This window comes from Podarcis vaucheri (genome assembly GCF_965113315.1).
Source record: "Podarcis vaucheri genome assembly, chromosome: 14".
NCBI lineage: Eukaryota > Metazoa > Chordata > Lepidosauria > Squamata > Lacertidae > Podarcis > Podarcis vaucheri.
In genome coordinates this window covers 50,754,583-50,769,052 of record NC_138752.1, presented here as the reverse complement: position 1 = coordinate 50,769,052, position 14,470 = coordinate 50,754,583, and the positions used below count along the sequence as shown (strand labels likewise).

Here is a 14,470-nt window from a genome sequence, read left to right as displayed (position 1 = left end):
TATTTAATCCAGACATTATATAATGCTTTCCTGACAATATGATTTTTAAAAGTTTTATGAGTTTTAACCTTGTCGTACCACAAGTATGCATGCCACCCAAAAATGTTGTTAAAACCTTCTAAATCCAAAATGTCTGTGTTCTCAAGAAGCAGCCAGTCTTTCAACCAGCAGAAGGCTGCTGATTCATAATAAAGTTTAAAGTCTGGCAGGGCAAATCCCCCCCTTTCCTTTGCATCAGTTAAAATCTTAAATTTTATTCTAGGTTTCTTGCCCTGCCAGACAAATTTCAAAATATCTTTCTACCACTTCTTGACTTCAGACCGGTTTTGGATGATATATCAATATATCGCCCAGCCCTAGCTATTAATCTATGATCTGTGTGGGTAACTGGAGTCTGGCACATACAAAAACCAGGTGGTTGTTATTTCATATTAATTAATCTGTTAATTTCCCGCATGCCACCCTACCAAGCATTGGTGGTGCCAAAGGTGAAGGCTCCAGTTAGCCTTCTGGTAGCCCTGGCTTCAAGACCACCCTGGTGACTTAGCAGGAGGAAATGTAAGCTCCTCTGGTCTGCCGTTCTCTTGCCTTGCCCCTTCGCTTTGTGTTCTGCCTGTAACCCCACCCGTTCCCTTCTCCAGCGTTCCGCCCCCCAGGACACCACCTTCTCCTCGCTGTTTTTCAAAGTCCTCATGCAGATGTTGCAGTGGCTGGAGAATCCAGCTGTGGAGGAAGGGCCTCTGCGGACCCAGCTCAAATCCTTCGCTGTCCAGTATTCCTCCAGACACCGGATCAATGACGGTAAGAGGGGCGGTTTGGGACGCCTGGGGGAGGACTTGCCACTGCAGGCTGCATGGGGCAGAGACCTTCCTTGGGGCTTATGCCACCCTGTAAAACTGACAGGGTCTCACTCAGGGTGGATTTGATTTGAGGCAGAAAGGACATCTATACATACAGACTACTAGCTTCATTCTGGCAAGGAAAATGCATTATCATACTCCACAGCAGGGTGGATTTGATTTACATCAAATCGATTTAAATCACGATTTAAATCGCTAGCCAGTACGACTTGATTTAAATCACTAGTCAGTGAGACTTGAATTAAATCTCTCTTTTTTACAGAAAGACTCATTCTTGCTGGTATAATCTTAATATTTACACCCAGATGAAGGTTTCCTGTTTGGAATAATAAAATTTCAGAGTAATTTTTACAGTTATATCAAAAATTACTGATTTGATTATACTATTAGAAATGCATTGACAGATAATTATGAAATAATGGTGTGGTTTAATAGGTTTACTGTTTATATTTGGACAACTTTTCCGCGGTACTTTATTGGAAGGAGAAAAATGATCATTTCCTCAATAACAATTTAAACAATTTATTTAACTAAAACAATAACATCCTAGCATATGTATCCATGTTTGTTAACAGAGTGGTTAAACATTTTTTTAAAAACAAAAACCTTAGACTGAGTTTTAGCACACATGAAAAACTTGAAACAAATCCTTATAGCCTCTGGACTATAATGTAACTTAAATAGCAAACTATCTTTAGAAATATTTTTCCTCCAAAACTATTTTATTTAAAAAATCCAATTTACCGGTAATTTTTTTTTAAAAAAATCTGATTTAATTTTTTTAAAAAACCCAGTTTAAATTTTAAAAATCTGATTTTTAAAATTTTATTTGTTTTTTTAAATCATTGATTTTTATCCAACCTGGTCTCACTGCTGCTAGCAATCCTTCTGCAGCATCCTGCGCTAACCACACCTTGCATTTCATGGGCATGGGAGGCCCCACACATAACTCAGAACTGGTTCCTCCAACTTGCGCCAGCTCTCCACATTTATCAGGCACAGGCCTTTCCCACCAGCTGTGACCTTGTAACAGAAGGTGGTAGGAATCGAACTCGGGCCTGTCTGTAGTCAAAGTGCCTGCGCAACCACTGAGCCTGGCTCCTGAGCCATCCTTTATTTCCTCTCTTCTCCCTGGCAGTCCGCGGTGGATTCCTGCACCTCGCCGAGGCTCTGGCTTTCCGCCGGGACACCGACGTCATCGGCCCGACAGTCTGCGCCATCATCACCACCTTGAAGTCTGGGGAGAAGTATAACGTGGAGCCTGAGCTGGTCAGCAAAGGTAAGACCTGTCTCCCTTCCTCCTTCCTCCGATCACGGATGAAGCAGCGCCAACTGCTCTCCTGCTCCTCTTCTTCTCCACGGGCAGCTGGGAAATGGGAGTTAGGGGCCAGACGAGGGCTGACTCTTTCCTCCAGCAATTATGCGTCGTTTGGTGCAATTATGTCCTGCCTCTCTTCTCGGTTGGGATTCAAGGCAGCTTCCAGCATTTAGAAACGGCACTACAAAATGCACTATTAGAATACAGTGGTGCCTCGCAAGACCAAAAGAATCCGTTCTGTGATTCTCTTCGTCTAGCGGTTTTTTCGTCTTGCGAAGCAAGCCCATTGACGGATTAGCGGATTAGCGCTTTTAGCGGCTTTTAGCGGCTTATCTGCTGATCGGATCAGCTGATAAGCGGCTTAGCGGCTTAGAAAAAGGGGGAGAAGGGAAAAAAACCAGCAGGAACTCGCAAGACATTGTCGTCTTGCGAAGCAAGCCCATAGGAGATTCGTTTTGCGAAGCACCTCCAAAACGGAAAACTCTTTCGTCTAGCGAGTTTTCCGTCTTGCGAGGCATTCGTCTTGCGGGGCACCACTGTACTATTAGTCTCTTACGCACAGGTTCAGATGTGGGGGTTTGCCCTATATGCAAAACTGTGCATACTTCTTTTTTAAATTTTCAAAGATCTTTATTGAAACTTAACATATATACATAATAGCCAAAATTCCCAATGATTCCCTCACATAAAATATAATATTTAAATTACAACAACTGCATAATTATACACTTAATTATGAAACCCACCACCCTACTTCCCTCCACAGCAATTCGACTTCTTTGTATTTCTTTCTACCTTTTTCCCCTTGCATGCTATAATAAATTATTTTTGTTAAATTCTGATTTTTCCTTCTTTCTTTATTGGTTTTGTTATTGCTTACATTTTTTATTCTAAGCCTATTAACATGTCATTTTTAGAACAATATTTTGACATATAATCTTCGAAATTCTTCCACTCCATTCTTAACTTTTGATTTGATTGATATCTTATAATTGAAATTAGTTTTGCCAATTCTATATTATTATTATTATTTTATAAAAATTTTTATTGGTTTTACAACGTTTTTTAGACAATACAAACAAATAGAAAAAACAAACAAACATGTATAATTTCATAACCTTTTTTCCATAATCCTCCTTTCTCGGACTCCCCCATACCTCCCCTTTCTACATCCCAATTTACCAAATTATTTCAGCAGCTTCTAAGCAGTTTTATCAAATATATATCCTCTTAGTCCTTTCTGTTACTTAATCTTATGTTGCTGTATCCCTTTTTCTCTCAACACCTCGGCATTTTAACATTCCTCAATTTTATAATAGTTCTTAAGATAGATTCTAAATTTCTTCCAGTCCTCTTCCGCCGCCAATTCTATATACTCACTTAATTTACAAATCCACTCTTCCTTTCTTGGTGTGTCCTGAGATTGGGTTAGCAATCACTACCCTAGCAGCTGTTGTTGCATATAAAAAGATTGTTTTTTTCATATGTGGTATGTCTTTACCCACGAACCCTAACAGATAAGCTTCGGGATTTTTTATCAAGGTTTTTTTTAGCATTTTCTTAAGTTCCTTGTGTATTATTCCCCAAAACTTCTTTATTTCCTCGCAACCCCACCACATATGAATTACCGTATTTTTCGCTCTATAGGACGCACCTTTTCCCCTCCAAAAATTAAGGGGAACTGTGTGTGCTTCCTATGGAGCGAATGCAGGCTCCTTGGCTTCAGCGATAGCAACGTGAAGCCTCCGAAGCGCAGAGGGAGAGCTCCCCCCCCCCGCGCTCCGGAGACTTTGCGTTGCTTTCGCTGAAGCTTGGAGAGTGGGAGGGGTTGGTGCGCACCGACCCCTCTCGCCCTCTAGGCTTCAGGTATAGCCGCCTGAAGCCTCTGGAGTGCAGCGGGAGCTCCCGCTGTGCTCCGAAGGCTTCGGGTGCTCTCCCGGCTTCAGCAAAAGCTCCCGCTGCACTCCAGAGGCTTCAGGCGGCTATCCCTGAAGCCTTCAGAGCACAGCGGGAACTCGCACTGCACTCCGAAAGCTTTGGGTTCCTTTTGCTGAAGCCAGGAGAGCAAGACTCCTGGCTTCAGCAGAGAGAGAGAGCTGCGCAGCGTCCCTTCAGCGAATCATAGAATCATAGAGTTGGAAGAGACCACAAGGGCCATCGAGTCCAACTCCTGCGAAGCGGGAGGAGAAATGGAAGGGGCTCCGTTTTTCCTGCCACTTCGCTGAAGGGGCGCTGAGCAGAGAGGGGGAGATTCCCCCCCCCTTGTTCTTCCCCTCTAAAACAAGGTGCGTCCTATGGTCGGGTACGTCCTATAGAGCGAAAAATACGGTATCGTTCCAGGGCGAAACTGTGCATACTTGAGCTGCCCTCTTGGAACCGCCACTGCATGGGCATCCTTACAGCTCTGGGGTGTTCTCATGAGATCTCACAGGGCCGTCTTGAGCTTCTGTGAGATCTCTCGCAAGATCTCGCACGACTGTCTCCAGGCTTGCAGAACAGGTGACCCTAGAGGGCCTTGCCCAGAAAGCAAATTCAAGCGCTTAAAAGCTCTTTTTTGCACCGGGGAAACCTTGCATGCATTTAATTTGTACGATTTCAACCAGCCAGCCTTGCAAGGTTGAAATCACACAAGTTAAGTGTGAGGTGCAATTGTATTGAAAACACTTTTTTTAAAAAAAAAAAAACTTGTTGAAAATGATAGTTAAAATACATCACATTCAGAACCAGCTGCAGGAACACCACAGCAATGCTGTAGAACGGAGCGCGAGAGACAGCGAGGATTTTAGTGTCGCACAGAGCGCCGCTGAAATCGGAGAGCCCAAAGGCCACCATTGCTTGGCCCCCAATGCATGAGGTGCTGAGAGTCAAGGAGTGCGCAGCTACTTCAGGGGACTTCCGGGTTGGCGCCATCGCCGAATGGCGGACTCCCTCCGAGCTCCGGAGGGAGTCGGCTCGGCAGGGGCTGGGTCCTACCGCGCCGGCGACACGGGGACCCTTAAAAACCACGGGCACGGAGCCCGTGGACATGGTGACTCGGCTGGCACCGCTAGCGCCCCCCGACTTGTGAAGGAGCCTTTTTAAAGGCTACGGATCGGGTGCCGGGGAGCGGCGTGGTGCTGTGAGTCCTCCGCTTCCCCTGCCGAGCGCAGCCGCATGCCATTCGACGGAGAGCGCTGGCTTCTTCCTTTGGAAATTTGGACATTTAACAACAGCCCGTGAGTAATTGGGTAACCGGGTATAAAAGGAGAAAAAAAAAGAATTTTTTTTCGGATTCGGCACGAGCGGGGGGGATCTAAAAAGGAAGTCAGTCCCCCCCGATTGTAAACATGTTAAAACAAGGACTGGGAAACCAAGATCGATCCAGAAGTTTATTGTTGACAAAAATTATTAATTCAACGATGGGAAACTACAAGAATTGTGCTGGAGGAGAAGAGTGGAGGGTGAGAGGGAAAAGGCAAACCCCCCCCCCCTGGGAACCGGGGCGATTCGGAGAGCCTGGTGAAGAGAGATGGAGAATTTGACAGCTGTCAAAGTAGCTGTCAAATCTAGAGAATATAAAGAGGACTTTGTTACAAGTATTTTGCTGGTTAATTCTGTTACAATTTGATATAATATGGATATAAACTGTTGGGGGGGAAAAGAAACAACAATTTGACTTTTGGATTAGAGGATACAAAGTTATTGCAATCCCCCTAGAGGGGTTTCGGGACATTACAAGTGTCGTACGTGGAAAACTACTCTGGGATGTGCACAGGTCTTATCTTCTGGGAAAGCTGCAAAACTGAAATACTATTTTGTCTACAGAGGTGTTTACATTACAATAGAATTCTCTATTGAAGCAAGGAAGGAACTGGACGTAAGTTTTTGTTCCTGAATAACAAACCTCTGTAGAGATACTAGATCTCGGAACAAGAATGTTTTAGCAGCTGAACAAGACAAGAAACCTGAGAAAGTAAGAAACAAAAGAACAAAGGACCAACTACGACACGGAAAGAACAACAGGAGGAGCAACAAATGACCAAGGAAAATTAAAGGCCTCTATTAGACTGGATTTTTGAAGTTAAACATTATCAAAACAAACAAATTTAAAGAAAACTGGCAAGATGGATTGAGAAAAATTTGGCTGTGGACTTGAGACCTCCAGGCCGACAACATACAGACAGATGGACATGGGGAATCCAAACCAGGGAAGGGAGGGGGAATCTTAGAATCCAAAGGCTATGTAACCAACTTTTTGAATTTTCCTATATCTTCTATCTTTTATTCTTTATATAACTTTGGTATTTTGATCTAACAAGTTTTTTTTTTTTAAAAAAAGGGGGGAATTCGTGGAAGGAAATGGGGGCAGATCTTGGGGGAAAAAATCTTGTTCTATTTTGTTAAAGATGAGGAGTGATGCTAAGATTGTATAAATTTAAATTGGCTAATGGATATAACTGGGACGCGGGTGGCGCTGTGGGCTAAAGCCTCAACGCCTAGGGCTTGCCGATCGAAAGGTCGGCGGTTCGAATCCCCGCAGCGGGGTGCGCTCCCGCTGTTCGGTCCCAGCGCCTGCCCACCTAGCAGTTCGAAAGCACCTCCGGGTGCAAGTAGATAAATAGGTACCGCTTACCAGCGGGAAGGTAAACAGCGTTCCGTGTGCGGCTCTGGCTCGCCAGATGCAGCTTTGTCACGCTGGCCACGTGACCCGGAAGTGTCTTCGGACAGCGCTGGCCCCCGGCCAATAGATGTGAGATGGGCGCACAAACCCCACAGTCTGTCAAGACTGGCCCGTTCGGGCAGGGGTACCTTTACCTTTACCTTTAATGGGTATAACATATTAGGTTTAAATTGGGAATTAGAGCTTGTGGAACCAACTTAGGGAAAGGGGAATACAGTCGGGAGGGGAAGGAGGGAGTCCTAGAAAGAAGGTTATGAAAATAAGGGTTTAAATTTGTCTCTCTTTTTCTTTCTTTTCTTTATCTTTTCTATTTTTCTTATTCTGTTATTATTGGAAATTTTAATAAATATGATTTTAAAAAAAAGGAGTGCGCAGCTACTTCCTGTCCTCGCTCAGTCCATTTCCTGCCTTCCCTAGCTAGTTCTAGCTAAGATTCTCCTGTGCACCTCCTGCGGTTCCTATTCCTTGTTTTTCTGTTTTCGTTTGCCTCCATCCATGGCACAGCTTCAGGGACAGGTCACGCTCTAGATCAGCATTTCTCAACCTGTGGGTCCCCAGATGTTGTTGAACTACAACTCCCATCACCCCTAGCTAGCAAGGCCAGAGCTCAGGGATGATGGGAGTTGTAGTCCAACAACATCTGGGGACCCACAGGTTGAGAACCGCTGCTCTAGATGCTGCTGGACTCCGACTCCCATCAGCCCCCAGTCAGCAAGGGATGATGGGAGCTGTAGTCCGGCAGAGTCTGGAGAGGTCCTCAGGGTTCCCAGCCTCTGCTCTGAAGGGCATTTAGTGCAAGGGTTTTAATCCAAGTCCTGGGAGACACGACCACCTTTTTCTCTGCCCATGCTTCCGCTCAGTTTCTTTTTTTAAAAAAAAATATTTTTATTAAGCAATTTCAACATAACAAATTATCAAATCATATAATCACATACATTATTTCCCCCCTTTTTCCTGCTCCCCCTTCCACCCCTCCTTCCCTCCCCCACCCACCAGCTCCTCTCTGATTTCTCTGCACATATTATTCTCTGCATGTTATAAAATTATACATATCCTTGCATTGTCTATCTTATCATGTTATCAACCAATAAATTTGTGTATGTTTATTCAAAACCTGCCAAGGAGTCCAGTTCATTTTGTAAAAAGTTCCCATTCTTCCTTAAAGTCACAGTTGTCCTTGTCCCGCAGTTTGTATGTCAATTTAGCCAGTTCTGCATAACTCATCAATTTTTCTTGCCACTGTTCTTTCATTGGGATTTCCTCCTTCTTCCATCCTTGTGCTATCAAGACTCTTGCCGCTGTTGTAGCATACATAAATAAATTGTTTATTTTTCTTGGCTTCCACTCAGTTTCTTAACTGGCTTCTGTCCTTTCCCTCCATTTTGCCAGTCCTTCGAGGCCTGACAGAAACACACTCGCCGTACCTGGAGGAACTGCTGGCTTCCCTCTTCTCGGTTACCATGGAGATGCCATCCGGCTTCCCTGCCACGGGGCCCATTTCTGTGGTGAGCTCGCTGCTGCTCCAGGACAAAGAAGAGACCCCTGTGAAGAAAGAAACCGAGAGCTGCAGGTGGGCTGCTGGCTGGGCAGGTTTGCCCTCTGCCCTCTTTAAGTCCTTGACAGGCTCAGCCGCCTGCCTTTCCTGTCGGTACTTTTCAATGTCTCCTTCCTCCTTTTCTCCCACCAGTGCCGAAACCTGCCAGCTGGGGCCTTCCTCTGGCCTGTTCATCGACTGGCTGGAGATACTGGACCCCGAAGTGATCAGCAACTGCCCAGATCTCCAGCAAAGGCTGCTCTTCTCCTGGAATAAGGTGAGGAGCCATCAAGCCTGGTGTACCTGTGACATCAGGTGGCATCTCCAGCTTCCAAGAGCTGAAATTGCTGAAGAGATCCTAGTGGGGGCTCTTCCTTCCCGTGTCCGGAGCTGCTGCCAGGGGCTGGACTGAGGAGGAATGGTGGGGGCCGCTGCCCCTTCTCCTGAAGCTTCCCAAGGGCAGGAGGGCAGTATAGATTTAGAAAAGCGGTTTGCAGAGGGGCATGATCCAGACGGGAAAAGCTGGGTGTGGCGATCACACAGGGTCCCCGGACATTTAATGGTCTACTGATCCCTGTGCCACCACTGTGCTCACTTCCCCGCTGCCACCAACCAGTTACTCTCAGGTAAAACACTGAGTCCAGACAGTTGTTAAAAGTGAACCAAATAAACAAGTTTATTTTATAAACATTAACAAGTTTATGGTTTCTCAGATAATATTCCTGCCAGTATCTTAACTTTAGTTTCTTTACCGGCCTATACCTTCCTAATACTTTCTGACTGATTATCTCAACTCTTTGACTGACTCCTCTTAATAAATTCTCTCACTCTCTCACATCAGACTAGCCCAACCCACAGACTTATCCTCTCTGTCTCTTCTAACTCCAGACTGTCTTCTCAACCACCCTAACTCTAACTCTAAAAACCCCCTCTGTGCTTAAACCTTATACACAATTAACTCCGCTCCTTGGGTTCCCATTGGTTAGTCATTTTACAGTTAGCTAACCCTTTACTTATGAACCCAGAATGATGTCACACACCTAGGCGGGCAAACGCCACACTGGGAAATACCGGGTGAGGAACAGCTAGAAGAGGAAACACCAGGAGAGAGACAGACGGCAGATTCAGTTCCTTTGGGAAGCATTCCTGACCCCCCTTCGTCTAAGACTAGGCGGGCTCTGAGAGTGATAGAAAGCGCAGAGCTCAGATTCCCTGACGTAGGAATGATGTAGATTTATGGGGACGGAGGGGGTAAACCTTTACTGGGAGCAACACCATTTCTAGAGAGATATGCATCTCGCTGTGATTATTAAAGAAACTAACTGGTAAGAATGCTCCTTTCGTTTGATCTGCTTCTTTACTGCCACCGGGGAAGGGATCCGATTCCCCGAAGCCTGACAGCTGTGCAAGCTTCTTGCCTTTGCCTTCATTGCCCTCTGTGGCTTTGCCTTGTCTTCGTCTCTTTGCCCCAAGTACTCCCTTGTAGCTCAGTAGCCAAGCAGCTGACTTGCAAGCAAAAGATCCCAGCTTCAGCCCCATATCCCTCCATAGTTCCCTTTCCCCTTTCTCTTTCAGGATAATGGCTCTTCCGAATCAGAGCCACCCTCTTTCCGCCCATACCTTTTGGCTCTCCTGACTCACCAGTCCAGCTGGACCACGCTGCACCGCTGCATCAAGATCCTGCTTGGCAAAAGCCGAGAGCACAGGTGGGCCAACCCAGAGCCTCTTCGGGTGGCTTCGCCAATTCGTAAAAAGTGTATCTGTATCGCTGCATCATAAAACGGCATGGCGACGTACAGCATCAAAGCATAAAGCGACAATACAGTGGTACCTCGGGTTAAGTACTTAATTCGTTCCAGAGGTCCGTACTTAACCTGAAACTGCTCTTAACCTGAAGCACCACTTTAGCTAATGGGGCCTCCCGCTGCTGCCGCGCCGCCAGAGGACGATTTCTGTTCTCATCCTGAAGCAAAGGTTTTAACCTGAAGCACTATTTCTGGGTTAGCAGAGTCTGTAACCTGAAGCGTATGTAACCCGAGGTACCACTGCACAGTCATGCCTAATGTTACGTTTGCTTTAGATTACGTTCTTTCAGGTTACATACTGTGTTGACCCGGAAGTACCGGAAAGGGTTACTTCCAAGTTTCGCCGCTTGCGCATCCGCAGAAGCGCTAAATCACGCTTTGCGCATGCGCACAAGTGCCAGAACGCACCACACACCTGCGCAGATACGGCACTTCAGGTTGCGCTCTTTTCATGTTACGAATGGGCCTCCGGAATGGACCCCGTTCGCAACCAGAGGTACCACCGTATAGATAAAAGTGTTTGTCAGGTGTGCAAAGAACCACTGACTCACATGGCCTCATGTGCAATGCCAGAGATGCTTGCAGGGGACTCTGCTGCCGTGATGGGGACACAGTGAGGAGGTGGATACCCCCCCTCGCAAAAGCAGGAGTCAGTTCGGTGTAGGAGATTTTTGCTCTAGCTAGATTCTTGGCCTGCTTTTGCTGAGAGAGGGCTCGTTCCCAGCCATCATGGACTGGCTAGATGCAGAGGAATGGTGGAAGGCACCAGTTGGGGAACCCTCAGGGGAAGAAGGCTCAAAGCCAGGGGAGTGTTGATGGGACACTGAAAAAGAGGGAGCAGACTGGGAGGAGGAGGTCTCGGAAGCTGAAGAGGCGACAGGGCTCAGTGAGCAGAAAGAGGCTGTGTCAGAGAGCAGTCCAGAATCAGAGGCAGAAGCTTCCCTGCCCCTGGTCTCCCAGAACCCGCAGAGATATGAAGAGGGTGGAGCAAAGGCAGAAGGAGTCTCATATTGCTTGGGAAGGACCTTGGGGAAGAGGAGGCTTAGTCAACGGTGGGAAGGCAGGAACCTTCAGTCCTTGCAGCTGCCTCTAAGGATGTGCTAGTCCCGATGGGAAGGTTACCGTTGTCATAGTCAAAGTCCAGTCCTGAGTCACTAGCCTGGAAACAGTTCACAAGGAGCAAGGCGAGGTCCGAAGCAGGAAGCCGGGCAGGGACAGGAACACTGGAAGGTCAGGTCTGGGTTCGGGTAGGAGCAGGTACTCAACGACGGCGTTGCTTCCACAACCTGGGACCGGGCTGACTGGCCTTTATCTTCTCTGAGGCCAGGGGCGGTCCCGGTCCCCAGGAGACCCGCCTCCTCTGGCCTTAAGGCGAGCACTCCTCCTGGGAGAAACCAGTTCCCTTCGCCTCTCTTTCCTGAGCCTCTGCAGTTCAGGAGAGGCTGAAAGGTTACTGGACCCAGGGGGAGACTCACCTGTAGGCACTGAGTCCTCAACCACCTCCGGAGCCAGAGTGGATTCACCTGGTGCCTGCTCCTGAGGATCCGGCACAGGTGCAGGCGCCTCAGAATCAAGGCCCTGCCCCAGTTCAGCCGGCCCTGGAGGCGGGGACTCCTGTGCAGGCTGGGATTCCTCCGGTTCATCCTCTGAATCGGATTCCCAGGCCATCACAAAGGAGCAAGTTCTACCAGGAAGAGTTGAGGTGCTCACTAGGTCTAGCCCTCCTGGGGTTGTCTTGTTTCTTTGAATAAAGAGTTAACTTCACCAAAGCCATGTGACCTGCAGGTCTTGTTTCATGCCGTGCACACAACCTCTTTCCCACCTGGGCATTGAAATGGGCTGGTGGTTCCTGCAGCCACCTTGCAGCTGTGATTCCTTACACCCTGGGGAGAGAGGAGGGGCAGGCAGTTGGGAGGAAACAGATTTCAGATAGAAGAACCTCCCCCCCACCCCTGTTTTAATCTGCCAGGGTGTGTGTGTGAAAGACTATGTATCAGGTGCTGGGGAGAGCAGCTGATGGTTGTCAGATGGAGACAGACACAGCAGAGTGATGGGAGTGGATCCCAGGTTCTGCTCCCTGGTTTTTCCCAAGTTGGTTGTATGCCATTTCCCCCTCCTTTTGATTTATCACACCTGCGTTTATGTCTCCGCTTAGATTTGACCCAACGGCATCCTTGGATTTCCTCTGGGCCTGCATTCACATCCCTCGCATTTGGCAAGGACGGGATCAGAGGATACCTCAGGTAATGAGCTGCTTTCTTTATTGCGCAGCTCGGCAAGGAGAAGGTGGCCTTCCTCCAGGCATGGTTGGACTCCAGCTCCAATCTGCCCTGGGCAGCGTGGTTGGTGGTCAGGGATCATCAGAGCTGAAGTCCAACGAGATCCGGAGGACGCCAAATTCCCTATCCCTGGTGTGAAAGGGGGACACTTTTCAAGTCAACTTGTTGTTGGGCAGTTGGGGCATAAGAAGGAAGGAAGCCTTGCCAGTCCAAAAGGCCATTCTCAGTGATCCTGCACAAATGGATCCAAAGAGCCCTGTGACTAAAACCCAGGGTCCTTGCCTGACTGCAAATGCGAGCCCACAGATGAGCTCCTGAAGGTGGCTTAGTTTAGCAGCAGCAAACCCTTTTTCTTCCTGCTCTGGAGGGTAGGACTCAAACCATTGGCTTCCAGTTCCAACAAACGAGATTCCGGCTAAACACCAGGACAGTAGGAGCTGTTTGACAGTGGAATGGACTCTCAGAAGGTTGTGGACTCACCTTCCTTGGACGTTTCTGAGCAGAGGGTGGATGGCCCTCTGTCATGGATGCTTTAGTTGAGATTCCTGCATTGCAGGGGGTTGGACTAGAGCATAGGTAGGCAAACGAAAGCCCGGGGGCCGGATCCAGCCCAATCACCTTCTAAATCCGGCCCGCGGATGGTCCGGGAATCAGCGTGTTTTTACATGAGTAGAATGTGTCCTTTTATTTAAAATGCATCTCTGGGTTATTTGTGGGGCATAGGAATTTGTTCATTCCCCCCCATAAAAATATAGGCTGGCCCCCCCAAGGTCTGAGGGACAGTGGACCGGTCCCCTGCTGAAAAAGGTTTGCTGACCCCTGGACTAGAGGACCCTTGGACTGCTTTCCGACTTTCCAATTATATATGATTCCACTGTTGTTCCACTGTCAAACAGCTCTTGCAGATCTTAGATGTTGGACTGCAACGCCCAACCAGCCTGTCTAATGGTTGGGTTGATGCTGCTGGAGTCTATGACAACTACTGGAGGGCACCACGTTGGCTACCCCCATTGTAGACCACCTCCACAGGGATGCGGGTGGCGCTGTGGTCCAAACCACTGAGCCTTTTGGGCTTGCCAGTCAGAAGGTCAGCGGTTCGAATCCCTGCGATGGTGTGAGCTCCTGTTGCTCTGTCCCAGCTCCTGCCTACCTAGCAGTTCGAAAGCACACCAGTGTAAGTAGATAAATAGGTACTGCTGCGGCGGGAAGGTAAACGGCGTTTAGTCCTGCTGGCCACATGACCCGGAAAGTTGTCTGTGGACAAACACTGGCTCACTTGACCTGAAAGCGAGATGAGCACCGCAACCCCATAGCCACCTTTGACTGGACTTAACCGTCCAGGGGTCCTTTACCTTTTTACTTTAGACCACCTCCCCAGCCCGCTAGTTGCAGGAAACCCAAATCAGGAGCAACCCCCAACCAATGGCTGTTGCTCTTCTGAGATACCTATTTGTGTTGAGAATTCAAAGTCCTGGATTGCCTTTGTTCCCCTCCGTCTCCAAATTGCATCGCAGAAACGGCGGGAGGAGTTTGTTCTGCGTCTCGAGGCCCCTGAGCTGATCAGTCTGGTGGAGCTGATCCTGGCTGAATCGGAAACCAGGAGCCAGCGCTCCGGAGAGGCCTCCTGCTCCGTCACCCAGTCCCGCCTGCCGCTCCTGCTCAGCTGCTGCCACGGAGATGTCGAAAGCATCAAGAAAGTCACCGAGTACTTGACAGCCTGCATCCAGCAGTGGGGGAGCAGGTGAGGCCTCGCTCGGCTTTGGGAAAAGGCTCACTTCGCCATGCAAGACGGGTGCATCTTTGCTGTTGTTGTTTAGTCGTCTTAGTCGTGTTCGAGTCTCCACGACCCCATCAACCAGAGCATGGCTTGGAAGCTCTCACTTTCTTCTCAAAGCTTCTCCTTTTTTATGTCCATGGAGTTTTCTTGGCAAAATACTGGAGTGGATTGCCAATTCCTTCTCCAGGTGAATCACATTTAGTCTATACAGTGGTGCCCCGCAAGGCGAATGCCTCG

General features: G+C 48.0%; 1 protein-coding gene across 1 annotated transcript in view; it reads left to right on the top strand.

Moving 5' to 3' along the window:
* The window catches only part of INTS1 (integrator complex subunit 1), an 87,117-nt gene that overhangs the window by 53,157 nt on the left and 19,490 nt on the right, over positions 1 to 14,470 (top strand). The window contains exons 31-37 of the mRNA XM_082199599.1: positions 642 to 801; positions 1,999 to 2,139; positions 8,228 to 8,408; positions 8,526 to 8,649; positions 9,948 to 10,078; positions 12,333 to 12,420; positions 13,971 to 14,197. Of these exons, the coding sequence (XP_082055725.1) occupies positions 642 to 801; positions 1,999 to 2,139; positions 8,228 to 8,408; positions 8,526 to 8,649; positions 9,948 to 10,078; positions 12,333 to 12,420; positions 13,971 to 14,197 (1,052 nt within the window). The remainder of the gene's footprint in view (positions 1 to 641; positions 802 to 1,998; positions 2,140 to 8,227; positions 8,409 to 8,525; positions 8,650 to 9,947; positions 10,079 to 12,332; positions 12,421 to 13,970; positions 14,198 to 14,470) is intronic.